The sequence below is a fragment of the Urocampus carinirostris genome, chromosome 2 (assembly GCF_059441175.1).
Source record: "Urocampus carinirostris isolate Australia breed hairy pipefish chromosome 2, RoL_Ucar_1.0, whole genome shotgun sequence".
NCBI classification, from domain to species: Eukaryota; Metazoa; Chordata; class Actinopteri; order Syngnathiformes; family Syngnathidae; genus Urocampus; species Urocampus carinirostris.
The window spans coordinates 29409325-29431380 of NC_142350.1; the positions used below are offsets into that span (position 1 = coordinate 29409325).

The following is a 22056-nucleotide window of genomic DNA, read 5'->3' on the forward strand; positions in this document are numbered from 1 at the left end:
AAGGGAACCATGTCCTTGGGCAAGTACAGCCTGGTGGCACTCATTCCTCTCCATCATATGTTTCCGCCTGGTCTCGAACTAAGGATCTTTCATATATTATGTGAGTATGCTAACCACTGCACTACCGTACACAAGGCATTTGTGAACCAGATCATATAAATAATGACACTATTTTCGGTTCCATAAAAGTAATGACTGGATTTTCTTTCGAGTTCACAATTGCAAACTGGCATTCTCATTTTTTTTGAAAGATCACTTCCTGTCGTTTTTTTTGCACACAATCTAGATTGATGACTTAAATCACGGCGGGCCGAATAGTTAGAAGGTATGCTTCGTTTAATGCGATATGAATTTTAGCATTTTTGTTTCTCCATTAATATTATCGAATGTTAAGAAGAATGTTTCTTAAAATAAACGACTAAAAAGTCAACCGTATATAGTTCACGCCATGACATTTCAATGTATTATCAACTGGAGGTCTTTCTTTGTATACGCAGAATAGCGTGTACAGTAGATTTTTACAGTATGTCGAATAGTTTGCTACTCAAACAGTTTGCCTATCTGTGAAAGAATGTTGGACGTCACCGTGTGGCAAATGTTTGCCGACTGCCGCCTCATTTTTGAACATTTGTCTTGGATAAGCTCAACAGGAGTCAAACGAGGCTTCGGTGAATAACTAATGGTAATATTTCCCTCTATTAATCTACTTGGTAACCTAAAAGTTACTGGATAATGTTTTTTTTAATGTCATACACCATAGGGTAGAAAAGACCACCAGGCAATGAATTACGCTTTATTTAAAATTCAAGTGGAACGGTAAACTGCCCGCCATTCCAATTTTAGGGCCGCGTAATTATCACAAAACTTTGTATTATTGATGCATCTAAGTGTTAATATTAGTAGCCGTCCATGGACTCGCGGGGTGGTTTGTTTCTGAAGAGGAACAGTTATATTTACAAATAAATGAACCTACATTTGATTTATCATTTGAGCTGTAGAGTACAAATGCAAAATAAATTGTAGCTAAAACAACGTTTTATTGTTTTAACTTATAAATGAAGTCCATACACCGCTCTTTATAAATGAAATCATCGATAGGTAATCTTCCATTATGAAAAAAGTCCGTGCAGCAAGGAAACGAATACTACACGGCCTAACTTGCTGTTAGCTTGCTAAAACTATCACTAGTTGTATTGTTCAGGGATGAGATGTGCGCCAAACCAGAATCCTTGTTCTCACTATCGCTCTCTGCCACGAGGCAAGAGATTTGCCAGCCTCACTCTGCATCTCCAGATGTTTAGTACAGTAATGTGTTACTTACTGCTTCTTTTGAATAATAGCATAAATAGATAGGTAATCCTCCCTTTATGAAAAAAGTCCATGCAACAAGTATCTTTTTTCCCGGCTAACTATTGTTTAGGGAAGAGGTGTGAGCCAAAAAAGAATCCTTGGTCTTACTATTGCCCACATCCATGAGACAAGAGAATTGCGTGCCTCACTCTGCATCTGTGGACGCACAGCACAGTGATAGGTTACATACTAAATGTATTATTAATATTTATAATAAAATGTGAAAATTCAGTGCCTTTTTTAAAGTCCTAAAAGTTGAAAGTTAAGTGAAACACTTTTACACTCTATTGATTAAAGCATTTGATATTTTATTGATATTACATTTCCATGGCGACAGGTGTGGCAAAAACTCACCTGCCTCCCCTCCCTGCAGGTCACTGTAACTGTCTTAATCCTCCACTTGATTCTCAATGCCCAATAATTCATATATGCAAACAACAATTCAAGTCATAAAGGAGTAGCCCATAGTTTTATTACAAAACCCAAATATCGCCAATACTTGGGTTTTCATAAGTGTTACTGTCCACATCTAAACTCACATAATTAAAATAAGCGAGCTAACAAAATGTGACCTGGAATTTATCCTACTAATGAGAAAGTTACAAATATAATTAGAACATTTTATATATATTATATAGTATTATAATATCAGTGACTTCACATAAACTTAACCAGGTTTACCCAATAGCCAATTTACAGTATGTCTGCAAAAAATAAACATTTTAAGGCTTTATTTACAGTGGAACAGTAGGTGTGATATCAGAATGAAGTGGGAAGTCTGCATACGCACATTCATGCTTTCTGTGAAATAGCTCAAGTGAATACGTGACAGAGGTGGGCGGTGCATAAAAGATGGCAACAGTGTCGTAATGCAAGGAAGATGCGTGGAAATACGGCCTGATGACGACTTGACGCCATCTGGGCCACCAAGGCCGTAGCCTGCGCCAGATGTTATGATCACACTCGGACAAAATACACTGTTCACTGCAGGGAAAAGTTTAAATGCCAATTTGAAATGAGGTTTGACACGTTTAAAAAAAAAATAAAAATTAAACAAAGGCATTTCCTGCGCCATACTAACTTTGACTGCTTGCAACCTGTCTGACCGACTTTCTCTTGTGGTCGGCCCACACAAGAGAATACCGCCCGTGAGAACTCGCCCAGAAGTTGGGTATCAAATATCGCCTTTCTAGGTCACAAAGTCAACACTAGGACTAAATCCCCCAAGTAACAATATCATGTGTTTTTAAAAGTAAGTGAGCGATACGGCCAAAACTGAAATCGCCAGTTTCATCCGTAATTCTGTACTATTTTGATTTGAATTATTATTTTTTTTAAAACAAAAGACCCAACCTAACTGTTGAGTTTAAACTTTGGAAGCGGCTTAAAAGAAGAACAGAACACTTAAATGGATTTTGAACTTGCAAGGAGGACAGTGAGAGAAGCCTTCAGATAAGACCCTTCACTGGCCACCTTCTTTTTATTAAATCAAGGTTACAAAAAAGCAGATCAGCACCAAAGGTTGAGAAAATCAAAGAATTTCCAAATGATTGCCTGATAGCGACAAGTATGTAACAGTCAAAAGAATCTAAAACAGTGTGCAATAATAGTCAAAATAAGGAACTGGCATCCTATGAAATACAATATTAAAAACAGAATAAACTTATTATTAACATCTATTTTTTGAAAATTTGATTGCAAAAAAATATTGTGCAAAAAGTTCAGAAAACAATATCTTCCTTTCAATAGGTTTCAACACAAAAATAACATGCGTGAAAAAATGCTCTTTTTTGCTTGTGTCCAACCACAAATATGTTGAACGCTTTTGATCCGTATTTTAAATCTGTCTTGCTAACCACTGCAGCGTTCTTCCAGTTAAAGCCATCTCTTTTCAGCACCAGTTTTCACTGCATCAAATTAAACACTTCCTTACCTCCATTTTACAATTTAGCAATTAATTTGGTGAATTGATCAATTTAATTCCATTTATTTCCCAGGTGACAATCTAAAAGCAGCTAAACTCCTCATTCCTTATTTATGCAAGGTTACGATAGTTTCACCATTACTGGATAAGTTATTGGATAAAATAAATAAACTACGAATATTAATAAACTATGAATATTGATCTGATCTGAAAAAAAAAGAAAATAAAAAACTACTGTGAAAACATTACCTCTCCTTGCACACGTGACAGTCACGTTTGAGAATCCAGAATTTATAATCCAAAGAGGAGCTTCTTGGATTCAGCTGTAGTAAAATGATGTCTTCCATGCACTGACTTTTTATTTATGAATCCCTCATTGGTGCTTTATCTTCTGTGTCCATGAGCGGAAACAATCCAGAGGACTCCATGGCAACGGTTATGTTGTGGGTGATACAAAATATAAAATACAGTTGAAGTTTGCTTTACTTCTGATTTTGGTATTCATTTGATTTTTGGGAGATGTAAATTTGGATACAAAAACAATTCATATTGTTAATTTAGAAATGAACTTTTTGCTGAATTATTTTATTTTGCTACTCTTCAAATTGACATATATATATAAGAGTTGAACTGTGGTTCTTAAAGCGTACATACCGTATACCCCATGCCTATATAAGTTTTTTAATCTTTTTTTTTTTTTTTTTTTTGCAATATTATTATTATTATTATTACTATTACAGTACTGTTATTATTGCAACAGCAGTTTCTGCTCGTGTCTAGGATGTGGCTCATGTTGTGTTTCTACGAATAGGTAGGTACTAAACCAAAATCGCAAAGGAGAACACCTATTATCTAATCACAAATCCATAACTAGCAGTGTGTGAGCTGAAGTAGCTTCACATGGCTCAAAATATTTTTACCAGACCAGAACTAAACAACCAAAAAATTAGTTCACATTGCTAATCTTACGCTAACCATAACCATTTGTCTGTGTTTTTTTTCTTTTTGGACCAATATGTTTCAGGTCAGTAAACACTTGAGTGTGACATACTGTCAGGTCAGTGACCTACAAAATTGCGGAGTTTCCCACCACCATAGACTGGTCCGTCGGCCCAATTGATGTGCGGTAACTGCTATTGTCTTGATCAGAATAGCTACGTACATATCAAGAAACATACGAATTATAGTTGGATTTTATATTACACATTCTGTATATTCCTCTGTGCAATGTCAGCTTTTACATATTAAATTGCGTTCTTTGGAAAAAGTTGTAAATGTTAAATCTTTTGTGACCCATGAATCACTAAAGTTGGTCCTTTCTGGCAGGCGCAGGACACCCTGTCGAGGGCTTATAGTGCGTCCGGCAGCGGCCACGCTTGGCCAGCTTCCTAGCCATGGAGTTGTTTGTGTTCACTTCCTTGACCAGAACACCGAACATCTGGTTACCACTTGGAGGCGACAACATACTAAAAGAAATCTTAAGTATTTGAGGTAATTACTCTATTTTAAAAGTATTTTTTAGAATAACAGATACAGCATATAAATTATTTTTAAAACTTAATGGAAACATTCAATCATGGATTGGATCACTTCACGGACACTCAAGTTCCAGGTAGGAAACCTGAGAAGAAAAAAATATGTTTCATATTTTCCAGATCATAAGGCACACCTAAAAAACGCGAATTGCTTAGAAACCTAAACGTAGGCCTTATAATCCACTTAGCCTGATATGTGGACAAAATTGGAAATGCGTTACCATACAGCAACAGGGATCAAACGGGATCAAATCCTAACCACAGGCCGCTACGGTCATGGACAATTGTTCTCAATTTCATAATATTGGATTTCATCGAGAATCAAACCCGGATTGCGGCGAGAAGAGAGCTGGATCCCAGTCCGTAGACCACTTAGAATACGAAAGTCACATGAAAGGGCAATTAGGTCTTATTTCATTATCACAATATTTTTATTCACGTTACCAGATGTTAAAATCAATAATATGTGGCCTGCCAGTAATGTTGACGGTAGTTTTGAATAAATGTGTTCAGAAAAATAAATTGAATAAATCAACATTTCACCAGATGATGATGGCAGTAGCCCTTTGTCCACCTCCCCTTGGCTTTCTATGTGAATTTTGGCCTACCCCATTTCTGACATGTCGAATGTAAAAAAAAAAAAAGGAAGGTTTACTGTGAGGGTTGCTGCTTCCAGGACAAGTAGAAATTGGATTATTCTTTTACGAAAATCCGAAACAATTGCGTCTGCTTAATTTGCCCAGAGAAAAATAATATAAACCCTAACCCAAAGGGGACTGCCAGACGAAACATGCTGACTACACAAATCTAACTGGAAGTGACCACTTTGAAAAGGTGAAGCAACTGGAAGCTGCTTTAACTGCACAAGCGCTTTTTCACGAGACCCTGCAAGTCAAATGAAAATGCTACAAAGGCGGGCTATGAGGTCTGATCGCCAAGCACTGCAAACCTTTCCTGGGTGGTGAATTTATTAAAGACTGTTAAAAAGATGCCAGGCTGAATGGTCTGCTCTCACACGTTTTTAGCTGGCCAAATCTGGCCCATCTTCTCAAAAGTTTGGTCACCCTTGCTGTATAACAATGGCATTAAGACCACTAAATTACCGGTACTGTATTTTCCAGACTATAAGGCACATCCAAAATATCCAAATTTGCCACAATCAAAACTATTCCCTATAATCCAGTGCGCCCCTTATAGAGCCAGAAATACGGTAAATACATTTGGCAATGCATACTTACAATTAAATGCTTCAACATACAGTAAACACTTAAAAATTAATAATTTCATCCTAGTTGTGAATCTCACGTGCCTTAGTTTATATATGAAAAAATATCTTTCACATGGGGGTATTTTTGATGGTGCAGCTTACAATCAGGTGCGCCTTACAGTCTGTAAAATACTGTACCTTTCACTGCCCAATGTTTTGAAAATAAAGTCAGTAGTGCAGCAACAGTGTAACCACAATTGGAACGGATTTCAAAGTTATAATGTATTTATAATAGGGCTGCACGTTTGTAATGTAATCGACATTGCAATGTGATGTAGTGCCATTGTGTAATCGTATAACACCTTGGTTATTTCATGGATTTATGGACAGCAACCCTGACACAGTTCACTAGAAGAGGGTGCTATTGACCTAAATTTAACCCCATAACAATAATAATCTAAGTTGGAACACACAGAAATAGAAGTTTTTTGTATTCTTCCCTGAATTATGTTATGCAATCACATGCAAGATGAGTGTAGCATGGGCATCCTAGCTGGAAAGCAGTTGGGACAATACCATGAAGCCTTACCTGGTCCCGGTAAAATTTGATCACAATCTAAAAAAATATCTCATACATTTTCTAAGGGTATGTCTAGGTTTGACTGGTTACCCCTGAATGCATACGTGGGATAATAAATGGGATAGAAAATGGCCCCATGGGTTGTTATTCTTCAAAATCTTCAAGAATAAAAAACAGTTATATTGTCATATTCTAGGTATTCCTCATAGAACTTGTTTATGACATGATTCTCTTTTTCCCCCACTAATTATCAAATCCACACATGGAAGAATGTTTGTACTGGTAGGTCATGCATCAAAGGGTTAAGTACTCACAAAAATAGTTAAACTAGCACAGAAAATGCACATTTAAAAAAAAAATCACATCAAAATTGCAGTTCTAGTCTGAAAAATCGCAATTAGGTTTTTTTCCCAAAATTGTGCTGCCCTAATGTAAAAGATTCAGACACACTGACATTATTATAGTGATAGTTATAATAGTGCTGATCTTAAAACAATAATATTGGTCAATCCAATTTCTCGTTCAGTATCAATGATATCGATATTAAAATCGATCCGGCCACCCTCAGTAATCTATTCCGACTCTTCAATCAATGCACAAATGCAGTACTTTTAAAATTTTTAATGAAACCCTAGCCCTTACTGTAGTTTTAATTCCATAAATATGAAAAGAAATATCACTAAAGATTAATTTTTTTGGGGTCCACCTTATAATCGGATGCACCATATAGCGCAGAAAATTTGGTAATGAATTTGAGTCTCGGCTCCCAGGTATATCTCTTCCACTTAACTCATTGCCTGATCCTCATAGCTCCTATGCTTGGTTGTGACCAAGGTAACTAATGACCTGGGGGGTCCTTACATTGCCATTTCTTTGTGGCATAACTCTCAGGTCCGCTCAAGCTGTGTCCTGAATTCTAGCATTTCCAGGGTGTCTGTGTTGGGGCTCACCAAGGAGAGACGCAGAAACGCAGGCCCCAGGTGCGTCACAGCGAGACTTTAGGGCCCACAATTTACTGCGTCGGTCTTATTTGTTGTTTACTCAGCCAGCAACCTTTCAGGGGAAAGACGAAAAAAGTAAATAAAGAGGAGAGGACATACAAGGAAGGAATTTGGAGGGGACGTGTGTCCCTGCAAACTTGAAACCATGGTCTTTATTAACATGGACAAGTGATGGATATGCAGGTAAATTGCAAACATTAGAACGGTGTAAATACACCATTTTTTCGAATTCAGGGTGTAAGCAGAAAACGTATTGTAGCGATTAAACTTGGGCAACCAATACCCACATTTTATACATATTATTCTTGATTTGTTGAAATTGTATTTCTTTTTCTTGAGGAAAACATTTGTTTGCTATTATCAAAATGTGATAAATTGCAACAAATAATAGACAGACAAATGTCTTAATTTTTGCTTGCACACAATATTTTATGCATTGAAAGGAACTAACAAAAAAGCCCTGCATAGTTTAATTTCGCCACTAGAGAGCAGAATTGTGTAGGATAGTATTAAGGGAGGGTTCAACACCAAGCAATAGACCTAAAAATGAAGGAATATTCTCATTAAATCCAGGTTGTTTTGTTGGCTGGCTTCTTAACTCGGTTGTCGCTGAGCAAAGTGAATTCTACACGAATTGACATTTACAAGAAGCACCCGAGAAGAAAGGCTAATGCTAAAGAATGACTTATCTCTGTTATATAGTTAAGTGAGGGAAAGTAGCGAAACATGTTTGGTGACTTTATGATAACGCCAATAATAATTTATTCGAAATTACCTTTTATAAATGTTATTGGATTTTCCCTCTTTACTGTATGATCACATTTTAAAAAATAATTTTACTTCACTTTGTAACTGTAACTATGTACTATGCTACATAAATAAAGATGAGTCGAAATTGACCAAATCACTTTTTTTTAATAAATGAAACACAAACGAAACGGACAGTAGATTTCATAATAACTTCACAATAACTAGGGATTTCTCTAAACCCAATACAACACTGCCCCATTTTTCAGTGTCTGATTAAACTCAATTTATTTTTATTTTAATATTAATTGTCACACATTTAGTAGTCATATCTTAGGGAACAAGTCGTGGGACATAAAATTGTGTCTGCCAGGCATCTCAGTGTTCAAAGTGCTAGTTAGAAAAAGGGAGATATTGTTAGGCCTTTAAATATAGCACAAAGTTGCTTTAAACATCCAGTGAAGCACTGTAAAGACATCATAAATTCATTAAAAGCTCCCTTAATGTTGAGTTTTAGACCTTTGTAATTTCCAATTGATTATGTATAAACTGTGTCCAATTAGCTGGTGGAATTTGGTAGCCAATGTTGTCTGATTCATTGCATCAAGACCTACTGACTGAAGGCTGTCTGGCTCAAGGTACTTTAGGATTTGAATTTAAGAGTTATACTAGCCTTTATTGTCATTGATAACAATGTAATGAACATGGTATACCTGGTACTCCAGGATAAACGTGTCAATTTTTGGAGAGGCCTTAGAAAAGGATATCGATTTTTGTTTTCCTCAAAAACTGTTGCAAATGTGCCATGCCATGCTCCATTGTTGGCTCATTCAGCATTAGCATCTTTTCAAATACCAAAATAATAAGAGGCGCCATCTGTCTGACCAACAACAGACGAAGCTCAGCATCCAACCTGCACCTTTTAGTGTTCATTAGTGTTCCAGTTGCCGTCTCCAATGGCAAGTGCACATAAGCATTTCTGCCCAACAGAAGCTGGGAACGTGTTTGTTCTCGTGCATCTGTTAGGCAGCCGCTTAGCACTCTAAAACACACATACACGCGCACACACATATATACACGGACAATTTGACGTTATCTCTACACAACCAAAGAATGTTTTTGATAGCGGCACTTAGTTTTATTTGGCCCCACAATCTTGTTCAAATAGGCCCTATGTAATAGAACTAAAAAAGGCCTACATTATATTTCATTCAACATCATCACAGGCAGAAGTGTGTGGATAAAAGGAAAGGCACTCAAAGCTTTTTGGTCCATACCATTACCTCCCCCATTAGGCCAAAATAAACAAGTTAACTGCTTACACTCACCATGTACTTTATGATCGCTTAGAAGCGATTGTTCAATGTTCAACTTTTCCCGGACAAAGACGTGCTCTTTGTAAGGGTCTATTCAACATAAAATGCATAAAGTTAATCCTAAATGTTAGGGGGGTCTGGGTAATGTATTTTCACTTCTGATACAATGTCAACATTTCAGGCCAGAGTATTGTCCGATACCTATAATATCTGGTCCAATATTGGTTGGAATTCTGCATGTGATGGTTGGTTGTTGTTTTTTTTCCCTCAAATTGGAATTGAATGCTTATTTATGAGCAATTATATCTGAGATTTGGGTCTAAGTTCCATTAAATTCAATACTGTTGGGTTACGACACTAAATGGAACTAAATAATATCACTAGAGTGCTCTAATATTTGTCACCTATACCACCATTATGTATCGATGGGAATTTCAAATAATGATACGTGTGTGCAGGAAGGCAGTACGACATATACACTGCATATTAGTTTTATGCTTTTATTGTATGCACTAAATAATGCAAATGGATATATCAAATATCACAAAACACATAAAAGCTGGTCACAATATGCATTTGGCCATAGCAACCAATAGATGCAATATTTCCTTTTCTAAATTTGTGTTAAGCGACATGTGCCATACTCATTTTTTAATTATTTTTTTTATTTTGTGGGGATGATGAATTCCACAGCTAAACTTTCCTTTAAACCATACGTTTCCATTTCATAAGATTTAATTTATCCTATAACATGCACGATACACAAGGGACGCAAATGAAGCTTCATGAAATACTTTTTCCCCCTCTCGAAATAAATGAAATCACATGTTCGCCGCAACTAGACCATTAGTGCCCTCCAGAGGGGCAAGCGGAAAACAAAAATCACAAGTGCTTCATGAAGTTTCATTTGCCCAACACAATACCCCGTTTTCAATTACTCTATTCACGATGTTTTTTTTACATCATAGTCTGTGAAAGAAACACTTCCAGATTACACAGGATTCAAATGATCTGCATCCACTATAGATTACATTCATGCTTTGAAATCTAAGTTGGCAGTGCAGCTAAGGTTTCACTCCCAAGCACAGTGCAAGCTCGTTTTTCTGAATCTTGCCATCTTTGTTGACGTCACAGTGACGCAACAAAACTGCTCGCAGCTTGTCCAGGTCGGGACCCGTCAGGTTGGGCTAAGAATGACATAAAAGCAATGGAATTGTAGTACATTGTCATTTGTATACCTCACTCCGTTGATAATAGGATGAGTTCTAACTGCTTACCCTGGCTAGTTCCATCATATCTTTAACAAAGCCATCCACCTCTACTCCCTCCAATGCTCCGGTCTTGTTCTGAGAAGGCGAGGGATCTAATTATTAGCAAACATTTTCTTTGTATTATAGAGCACATACATGCAATGCAAAATGACCAACGCAGGCTTTGAAACAGTATTGCAAGATCTGTACAATGATTAAAACCACAAATGAATCTACATCTAATACATCACTTTGCTTAAAGAAACAATTTGAACCTGCTCTAGCAATTTTATTTCTTCACAGTTTTTTATTATTTGAATGTACATTGTACATCTACGTTCTGTTACCACATAGCGGTACAGGAATGTAGGACTATATATTCTTAGAAAGTAAAGAAGTGAGTTTCAGCTTTTCTTGGCAAAATATTTCTTACAAATATCCCACTTCCCCCAACCAATGCTTTTTTAAGGATTCACACAGAAAATAATGTGTTCATAATTCTACTTTAACTTTATTGTCAAATATGATATATTCACAAAGTAAAGGAAAAAAACAACATTTAAAAAATATATATTTTTGAATAAAAATCTAAATAGAGCAGTTTTGCATTCATTTGGCAGAAGGCAAAGGGGTGGGAGCTTGGTAAGGCAGGAAGAGTAATGTCGCCAATTTTCAATACAATATTACTTGTATTAGAAGTATATCTTAACTTTTCGACTATAATACAAATAATAACAGGTAAAAAAGGGGGGCTAAAATGGCAGATGGGGGTAGTTTTGCCTATTTTTAAATATTATTTTTTATATTTTTTACAAAACAAAATATAGTTTTCCTGTGTCTTTATCTTTGGAAAAACATTGTTTGGACCTCTGGCATATCTAACAAATTTACTATTTTTTATTTAAAAACAAAAAACAGTACGAATGAAAAAGTATTGTGAAATAAGAAAAATAATGAGAAAATGTGACTGGATTCTTTATTTTTTTGTAATTTGACAGTATATGTCATAATGTCAGGTACTCCTTAGAGTACTTGCATTAAACCATGTTTGAAAAACACTGAAGTAGACAACTTACTTTTTGTGTAAAATTTGTTTTGAAGCCTACTTTTTAAGTTTTGTATAATACAATTAATCACAAATCAGAATGATTTTTTTGTTCTAATATAACTGATTGCAACTACTGAATTTTGATGTCCTCTAATTTACATCTACTTCGTTTTCTCCTATTTACAAGGTCTCCAAAATGATACAGAAAGCAAAAAAGGCATCGAGTTTTATTAAAGTGAGGTGAGTTTGTCGTCTAACAAACATTTCAGAAAATGTGCTCCAAAACCACTCTGATGATCAAATTTTGCTCGAGACTAAACAAGATCAATAATTTAGATGTGGTGGTTATCACTTCAGTTCGCATTTTAGTGCTCTAGAATAAAACGATGTACTGTATGGATGCTGTTAAGGTAGCCTATTACCTCATTAGGTCACGCTGTGAACTGGCAACCCAATGGGTGTTTTATTTCATTAAATAGTTTCTGACCGCTGACTGCGCATAGTGTTTTACATTTAGAATGGAACTCATTAATATTTAAAATGGAGGTTGCTGTATCAATAAAAAGTCACGTTGGAGGAGAAATGGAAACACTTGCGGCCGCATGGAAAAGCGGGCGTTGCACCATGAGCTTTAATGATCACTTCAAAATGTTATTGGCATATTTGAAACCAAACAATACTCACGACATCGTAATGAGCAAATATCTTCTCGAAATCTCGCTTCCTCTCCACTTTACTGCCAGCCTGTACAATGTAAACATTTACAAGTACTTTCATTTGTTCTAACAGGAGCAGTTAAAGTAACGACTTTATCCATATGTGTCATATTTAAATGGATCAAAACATACGTCCAACTGGAACTGGAGCAAAAAATTCTCTTCTAGAGCCAGGATCCTGTTAGAGGAAAATATAATACCAAAACAAGCAGTTCATTAAATGTTTTAAAAGTTCTTCATTTGCATGTGTAGGCCAATGTAAATGTTCAAATTAAAATTCAGGAAGAAAGCTCACATCATGCTTAATCAAGAATACACAAACCTCTATATCACACATACTTTTTGATTACTTCCTTCAACCTGAATTTTGGTTCTCATGACAAGGATTGAGCAATTGCATTACCAACTTTTCCTATATTAGGCCTCAATAAGCATTTCGTTTTTTTTAGTCCATATCTGTATATAGCTAGTTTTTAGCATATATATTTGTTAACGTAGTTGGAGATTTCGGGTGACAGAGACCCCCACAGAGATGCCGGTGAACTGGTTAGATTTGACGTGGTGTCATGTGAAGACAAAACTCCAACAAATGTATTACTCCACCAGTGGCGCGAGATGTGTGCAAGCATCATGTTGCAGTCCCGAACGGAGCCGCTGGGAATCTCAGCGTCTTAGCCTGAGAGAAGAGCGACTTGTGTAGAGCGCGTGCCATAATCTCTCAAATGCAATCTGAAATCCACTCCAGGATTGCTTCTCATTCAGTGCCTTTCTTTCTATCCTACAAGCGAAACGTGCAAGATTTTGACCGCAAAGTCACACTTGCATTGTGCGCGTTGGGTCTGGCCTGTCACAAGGGACCTGGAGCATGTGTCAGTAGTTCATTCGCAGACAAAACGGTTATATGAGCCAGCTCTTTGAAGGGGAAGGAACAAGTCGCTCCCTCATCCTCTCCGTTTCTTTTCTGTCTGTTGCTTTTGTTCCCCCTTCCTCTCCCTCTCCCTTTTCTCTCTCTCTTTTTCACTCTTTCTCTCCCCCCTCTTCCTTTCCCCTTTTTCTCTGCATCTCTCTCTCCCTACCCTCTCTCTCTCCCATTCTCCCCCTTTCTCTGTCTCACTTTTGTTTGATCACTCTCTTTCTCTCCGTCTCTCGCTCCCATTCTCCCTCCTTCTGTCTCTTTCTGTATTTCTTTCTCTTATTCTCTTGCTCTTTATTATTATTTCTCTTTCCCTCTTTTTCTCTCACTCTCTCTCTCGTCTTCTGTCTTTTCCTGGGTCTTATTCTCGTTTTATCTTTCTCTTTTTCTCCTAGTTTCTTGCTCTCTTTCTCTCATTCGTTCTCTTTCTTTCTTCCACTTTTCTCCCTTTCTCTCTTAAAGGTGCTCGTGACTGCTCAATATTAGTGATGTCCTTTGAATTAAAACTTATTAACATATACCTGAATTTCTTCCCAATCCAAAATGCATCATAAGAGCTCGCTGCTAGTCCATTCATTCAAATTCCTCCTCCATAGCTAATTGGGCGGCTTTGGGCTGATAAAAAGGCCCACTCTGGCCCTGTCTACAGACACACACAATAGGTTAAAATGCAATAAAAATAAAATTAATAGTAATATAAATAAAATAGGAACTTCATATTTAATCTATTTTAGGGTTTACGCCGCAAAATTCTACAATCAAAGCTAGTTGTTTTTTACCGATTCTTACAATGTTTTTGCTTGCATGACTTTTAACAAGGTCCTCCATTTATTGTATTCAATGCATTGTTTTTATTATTTATCGCCTTTGTTTAATCTAAAATATTCAGGACCAACTAGCTAAACATCAGGCTTTTTTTGTTTCATCTATGTGTTTACACATGAGTAATAAATTATAAAAAAATAAAAATATAGTTTTTTTTCTTAAAGGGACTGAGTGTATAATTCAACCACTAGGTCACACGGAATTGTGTAGTGCAACTGAAAACGTGCTGAAAAGCTCAAGAAAGAATACAAACTATAGAGACTCAAAGTGAACAAATCTTGCCATTTTTTATCTTATTGCCAAGTTTCTCGCAAGCCTTTTGTTTTCCTTGGGTATCAGAGTAGAAAGATTTTGTCAGCTCCCTCTAAGGGAGGCACACGCTATGGAAAATAAAAACAAATTTCTCGACCTACAGGTAAAATTCACATTTACATGATAATAAATGTAAGCTTTTATTTTAAATGAAATCAGTTATTTAAACCACTAGAAGGCTGTAAATCATACACAATATCCCTTTGAGAAAAAATTCTTTTATAAAGCGCACGTATTAGATCTTGGAAGTGTTGAGTAGGTTACTATGGCAGCATACATTTCACATGTGAATCATGCTTTTTTTCTTGTACCTGGCTAAGTCGCTCAAATCCAAGCGGCCATCCTTGTTCTTGTCAAATATTTTCATCTGCAGCACAAAGTGTTTTTTATTTCGTGGTAATAAGCAACTTTGATGTCTGTTAAATAATTGGATTGAATGTGAGGTGCGAATCATACATACCATTGTGTCTGTGTAGTCTTCCAGCTTACTTGGTGACACTTTGCGACCATGCTGTTGAAACAAGTCCTTCAGGAAAGCCTACCAAAAGAAAAAAAGACTTCACGATCCCCTGAGCAGGATGTTTTTGAACACAAGGACAACAAAAGGTAGAAAGAAAGGTAATTATATAGATTCATTTTCTGTTTCCCATTCACTGAAAACTCCACACATTAGAAATTAAAAACATGCCGGCATGAAAGTGGAAGGACAAGAAATGGTAGCAAAGGCTTTTACGTTGTCCTACACAAAGAAATGTTTCTGCTCGTCACGGGATTTTGTGTGTTACCTTCAATTCCTGAGCAGATATGAAGCCGCTGCAGTCCACGTCATATTTTCTCCATATCTGCAGTGGCCGTAGATGTAGTTGTGGAACAGGACAGAAAAGTGAATGAGGATTATTTTGAGGAAATATTCATTAATGATGAAGTAAAAATGTAGTTTTAATGCATAACTAAAATATAGTGTGACAGTATACTCGTAGAGATTAAGGGTTCCACTCTGCCAACTGGATTGACAAAACATGACGCTTAAACGTAAAAGAAACAAAACATGGATATACAATAATATAATAAATCTGCACCATTCATGTGCAGGAACCAAATCTATAATCTTTTGATTTGATTTGTAAAGAATATCTGATTTATTGCACATATATTTTTAAATTTGCACTTTTTATGTACAGTACACTGTTTGTCTCTACAAACGATATAATTTATCATTATTAAAACTTAAAAAAAAAGAAAACACTCAAAGAAAAGAGGGGGAAACAAGAAAAGAAAAGACCGAAATTATGGAAAAAAGAAGGGGGAAAGTGAAAAGAAAGAAATGAAGAGGCAAAACAAGAAAAAAGATAAAAGAAGAAAATAAGGGGAAATATAAAATAATTAATCGGTTTCCTATACTGTAATTTTAAAGATTACTTTGTGTGTTTATTACATGCACATCTGTTGCCTTTTTTAATAAACCAAATTCAATTTTAGAAATAAATTTAAGGTGATTCAAATTTGTGAACAAGGCGGTATATTTGATAAATGGACCTTTTATTTTCTGGATTTAGAACAACGTGGACACCTCTGTTTGTGGAGCAGAGGTCACCAACTTTTTCAAAGCTGAGAGCCTCTTTTTGTTACTGATTGGTGCAAGGGTTACTTCTGTTTTTTATACATTTCCAAAATATCAACCTAGGTTATTACTATGTTATCCAGGGATCCTTGAAGTCTTAAAAAGCATTAAATTCATTATTCTAAAAATAAGGCTTTAATTGGCATTAAAATGTCTTAAATCCAATTTTCAAAAGTCTTAATGTGAAAACATAAGATTTATATTTGTTTAAACTAAAAGATTGAGTTAAAAAGTCGTTATTTCAGGATTCATGATAAAAATTTGAGTTCTATGGAATTCTAGTTATCTGACAGTTTTGACTGAGGATTCATGATGTACTATAAACATCCTCTTTATTTATTGTTTTCCATGTCTAAAACTTTGGAGAGAGCTATGTTTTTCAGAGGGAAAATTTTCAACCGGACCAAAATGTGATTTAAACAACAAAATAAAATAAACATTTGTTTAAAATTGTCTCTTAATTTATGTGGTGATTTGTGGTTTGTTGGTTTCAATTGTGGGTATTTTTGTCGACTTGCTCTTAAATTTGATTTCAAAAGGCATTCAAGAAGTCTTCAAAAGCCTTGGATTTATCTTGCTCAACCCTGTCATCACCAGGTTGTAATTATTATAAGTTAAGTCAACCACTGAAACATGCCAGTTAGAAATCAAATTTCCTAGAAAATCACAATGACCCATCCCTGGTGAGCCACAGGGTTGCACGATTAACCAAAATCCAATGGATATTGAGATATGATGTAGTGCAATTGTGTATTCACAAGACACTGCATTTATTCTCAAGGATTCATAGACAGCAACCTGACCGAAGCTCCCCAGAAGAGGGCGCTGTTTGTTTAAGTTTAAAGCATATCACAAGATATATCCGCTAAGTGCATAAGTGAGATCAAAAACGACCTAAAGGTGTGTTATTCTTGCTTTTTTGGGAAAAAAAAAAAAAAAAAAAAAAGGTTATATTGTCATACTCCAGGTATTCGCATAAAACATGTAAATGACATGAGGCTGTTCGCATTTTTATTTTTTCCCCCACTATTTTTTGACCCCATTCATGGAAGAGTGTATGTACTGGAAAGCCATATATCCAAAGGGTTAAGTACTCTAAACAGTAGCACAGAAAATGCACTTTCAAAATCAAAAGTCGCATCAGAATTGCAATGCTGATCTGAAAAATAGTAATTGGGTTGTTTCTTGGCCTTGGTGAGCTATCTTCACAACCTGTCCGCGTGCTACTCAGGTGGTCTCAAGCATCATGTTAGAGACCTCTAAAGAGAGCATCCTTCACTGCCTTATGCAACATGTACTTCAGGTGTATACAACCCCTTGCAAAAAGTATGGAATCCCCACTCTTGGGCAAGCCCTCACTCAGACATTTTATTCTGTTGATAAAAACTCAGATCACAAACATGAAACAATCGTAAGGTCAATCCAAAGTGCAACATAAAAACATTCGGAAACAATAAAAAAATAAATTAAGAAAAAAAACATTGCAATGGTCATTATATTTTACTTTTATAGAGCAAGTGCGGGGAAATAAATATGGAATCACTCAATTACGGGGAAGAAAATGTGTAATCATGAAAAACAGACAAAGAAATAACGATTGAAACATGTCACTAGTATTTAGTTGCACCACCTTTGGCTTTTATGGCAGCTCTGAGGTATAGACTTGATGAATGACAAGTAGTAGTCTTCATCAATCTGGTGCTAACTCTCTTTAATTGCAGTTGTCAGATCATCTTTGCAGGTCCAAGCCTTGCTGTTGCCAAATTATTTTTCAATTTCCACCACAGGTGTTTAATTGGGTTGAGATCTGGGCTATTGGCAGGACATGACATTAACTGGATGTGTCTTTCTCTAAGGAATGCTTTCACAGTTTTTGATTTGTGGCATGACACATTGTCATCTTGGAAAAGGAGTTCATCCTCCCCAACCATTTTGTCAATTGAAGGAATAAGAAAGCTGTCCAAAATGTCAATGGAAACTTATTGCAGATTTGACCACCACCATCTCCCCAGGGCCTTTGCCTGACATGCGGCCCCATATCATTAAGGACTGTGGCAATTTTCATGTTTTCTTTAGGCAGTCCAATGCAGATTTATTAATCATCCTTGAAGATAATCTACATCCAGTCATCAGCAGTCCGTGATTGCCCCTCCTTAGCACATTGCAGTCTTGTTCTTTAATGTTCAAGCGTCAACGATGTTTTCGTTTTAGCTTTCCTAGACAAAAATCCAATTTTCTTTAGACAATTTTGCACATATCTGTCACATATATTGACATCCTCCCATTTCGCCTTTATTTGTCTTGTTGTGCATTTTCTGTTTTTAAGACATATGGCCTTTTGTTGTTTGTCTTGACGCCTACATGTCTTCCATGGCCTACCAGTACTCTTGACTTTAACTTCCTTCCCTTGCTGTTTGTACTTGGTCCAAACTTTCCATACAGCCCACTGTGAACAGCCCACATCTTTGGCAACCAACAAGTGGAGTTACCTTCTTTAAGAAGTTTGACGATCCTGTCGTTGGTCTCAAGAGACATGTTTCTTTTTGGAGCCATGATTCTTGCCAATCCACTTAGTCTAGGACCCCCTATGGTGTGATAACTGCACTGTTTTTAACTGCTGACTAACAAGCAGACTTAATCTAAATAAGGAAAGGAAATTGACTTAGTGATTCCATAACTATTTCCCTGCACTTGCTCTATAAAAGGAACATTTACTGACCATTGCAATGTATTTTCTTAATTTATTTTAGTGTTAATGAATGTCGATATGTTGCACTTTGGAATGAACTTACGGTTGATTTATGTTTGTAATCTGATTTTTTTTCGACAGAACAAAATGTCTGAGTGAGGGCTTGGCCAAGACCGGTCATTCCATACTCTTTGCTAGGGTTTTGTATTTTAAAATCTCAGTGCATGATAGTAAGCAGCTTCACCTGCATAAAGTCAACACTATTGTCAAGAGGAGCTTCCCTGTGAAAAATCAACAGGAAGTTCTCAGTCTCAGGTAGGATCATGTTGGCCAACTGTAAGACAAAACAGAGAATTGCAAACGATTACGTTACGGAACAATCAGGGGTCATCATTAATTGATTTTTGGAAAAAAAATTAATATTTAAGTGCGAAAAAATTAAAATTAATTTTTTTGCGGCAAGGCCAATTAATGGTTATTTATTGGATTTCTAGCCATTAATTGGTAATTTAATGGTATACTAGCCGTGTCAATATGGTCGAACAAACTGGTCCCTTTAATCTTTACTTTTAGTACAAAAAATATCTTCTGAGTTATTGGTGATCACATCAGCTACCGTCATGTTGGGGCTTGTTTTATAATTATAATTTGTCGATTCCTCCTAAGTTAATATGCGAATTGTCGGAACACTAACTGAGGTTAGATGAACAGTGAATGATAGAACATTCACGCCAACATTATCATGCGCAGTAAGACACCTTAGTAATAAGAGGTTTTGCTATTTATTACACATTCATTTATGAACAAAAATGTGTACAACATAGAAACATCAGAGATAGTGAAAATGTTAGAGATTTTCATTAGATGAAACGATGTGGGAAACAAATTCGCTGTCCCAGAAGCGGTTGTTAGAAAACAAAAAAAGTTGGGCTTCTAGGCAATTTGTTGACAAGTTGTACCGTTCATCCGCATAGGCACGTCCGGCGGCACTGAAAAAGCGTTCTACTATGTTGGAAGTTGGCAGTATAAATGTTGTATCGATAAATTGATCAAAGGTGGGCAGCATCATGTTCAGGCGGCGCCGTTTTATCAAATTTTGGCCGAAGGCCATATCCGATGACTCATCTATTGGACTTTCATCGACCGGTGCAGTTTCGGTGACTTTGAGAGCCTCCACTGCTTGACGCTCTTTTGCCGTAAGTTGACCATGTTTTTGGTTTTGAATTTTCACAATAGCCCTCTCAAACATAGGCGCTTGAACGATTTCGGCGTCAGGGCTGAGGTGATGGGCCATGGCAGGATGGGACGACATTGCAACATCAAAGAGGTACCTCGCCTCTGCGACTGTCAGATCTTCTTGCTGCAAAGTAAGCGTCAAAGAATCCAACTTGGCCAAATCACCGTTGAGTTGAGTGAGTTTATGAACATCCGCTGCGTTGAGAAGTAAATCCATCACCCTTGGGTCGGTGGTGAAAACTTCTTTTGCAAGACTTTTCTGCAGCTCGAAGAACCTGCGCACCATCTTTGCCGTGCTTGACCACCGTGTCTCATTTCTCGTCAACGGTCGAAGGTCTGTGTACTCATCCAGTAGTGCACTAAGCGTGCTGTATCTCAGGCGAGCCATCAAGGAGTTCAACTTACAGAGTACCTTAAAAAAGTAAAAGCAGGAAATAAGAAATATGCTAAATTTGAGCAGCTTAAAATCGCCTTGCGTAAAATTCCTTTGATAGAAGGCGTGGCCGCGTGGGGTATGTGAAAAAAATATTGTGGAACCGCTGTGACAGAGTGCACTCTGTCTTCAATATAGATATTGTGAGATATAAGTAAGCAGCATAGAAAAGAAGTTCACCTTTTCGTAGGGCTTCAAGAGTTCTTTGACAGCGAGGTTGAAGCGATGGGAGGCGCAGCCGACCAGAGGAACATTGCACTGCTTTGCAATGGCTTTGTTCACCTTGCAGTTGTCGCCACAAAGCGCCACCACGTTGGCCATAGACTTGCCGTACCTGCTAAGGATGTCTTCGATGAACACCAGGTGGTTTTCAGCCGTCTGTGCCTTGGGATCCAAAAGTGTTGAGAAGCCGAGGAGAGCACTTTCCCGACCGCGTGGGCTTATATACGAGGCGAAAACACCAACGTAATAATCAGAAGAACAAGTCCATCCGTCGAATACCACCGCGAATCGGGATGGCAGATCGAAGGCGATTTTCTGTCGCACACCCTGTGTCACCAAGGCCAAATACTTCTTTAAGGTGTTTGTGCAGATTGGCTCCGTATTGCTGATGTCCCTGATGGTAGGCCGATCAACAACATTGAAAGGCTCCAGGTCGATACAAACCAACCGCAGCCACTTGAAGATTCGTATTCCTTTTCGGCAAACGGTTGAAGGTGACGACAGGAAATTTTCTATCGATCCAGGATTGGATGACTCCTGCTTCTTTGCATCACTTTCTTTCTGCAAGTGCTGACTTTTAATGTGGCTTTCCAAATTGCTCCAACCGGTGTTGCGCCGTTGGATGCGCTCGGCGCCACATGAGCAGCGCCATTTGCCGTTGACGACATCAATCTGTGTGAAGTACTCTCTAACCATTTTTTCCTTCGGTCCCATAACCGTGCGAAGATTACAATTAATACAGCGTAATAGTAGTGGTGTACAACATGTGCGTATGTGCATCCACGACGTACGTGCTTGAGGCAAAACGTGAGCTAATCAACAAGCCCGATTTTGTCCCGACCAATAAAAAGCTGCTTTGCAACCACACTATGTACGTACAGCTACCGTGTTTCCCCGAATATAAGGCCGGCCTTACTTCAAAATCATCGTCAAAAATTGAGGTTTTGAAATAAAAATATGTGCAAAAGTAATAAATTTTCGTTAAAAATTTCTTAGAAAAGCATTGCCGTTGTTAAATAACGTTGATATCTACGGTTTTCATAGGTAATATGAGCCTCTTATTTGCAGGAAGGTTGAATTTCATTTCTCATAAAAAGCTGGGCCTTATAATGGGGGAAACACGGTAGCTTA

General features: G+C 37.1%; 1 protein-coding gene and 1 long non-coding RNA gene across 4 annotated transcripts in view; one reads left to right on the top strand and one right to left on the bottom strand.

Annotated features, from left to right (window-relative positions):
• LOC148371616 (uncharacterized) lies at positions 1-12177 on the top strand. 3 transcript variants are annotated; one of them, XR_015849474.1, is made up of 3 exons: positions 1-100; positions 4601-4765; positions 12146-12177. It is a non-coding gene; the product is annotated as an uncharacterized LOC148371616 (long non-coding RNA). The 3 variants fall into 3 exon arrangements; XR_015849475.1 differs by lacking the exon at positions 1-100 and adding an exon at positions 546-682; XR_015849476.1 differs by lacking the exon at positions 1-100 and adding an exon at positions 4299-4400.
• scgn (secretagogin, EF-hand calcium binding protein) overlaps positions 10147-22056 on the bottom strand; it is a 20176-nt gene continuing 8266 nt past the window's right edge. The window contains exons 4-11 of the mRNA XM_088326163.1: positions 19279-19368; positions 15510-15566; positions 15185-15262; positions 15036-15091; positions 12807-12852; positions 12643-12702; positions 10938-11006; positions 10147-10847 (exon numbers count right to left, since the gene is read on the bottom strand). Of these exons, the coding sequence (XP_088182289.1) occupies positions 10725-10847; positions 10938-11006; positions 12643-12702; positions 12807-12852; positions 15036-15091; positions 15185-15262; positions 15510-15566; positions 19279-19368 (579 nt within the window). The 3' untranslated portion in view covers positions 10147-10724. The remainder of the gene's footprint in view (positions 10848-10937; positions 11007-12642; positions 12703-12806; positions 12853-15035; positions 15092-15184; positions 15263-15509; positions 15567-19278; positions 19369-22056) is intronic.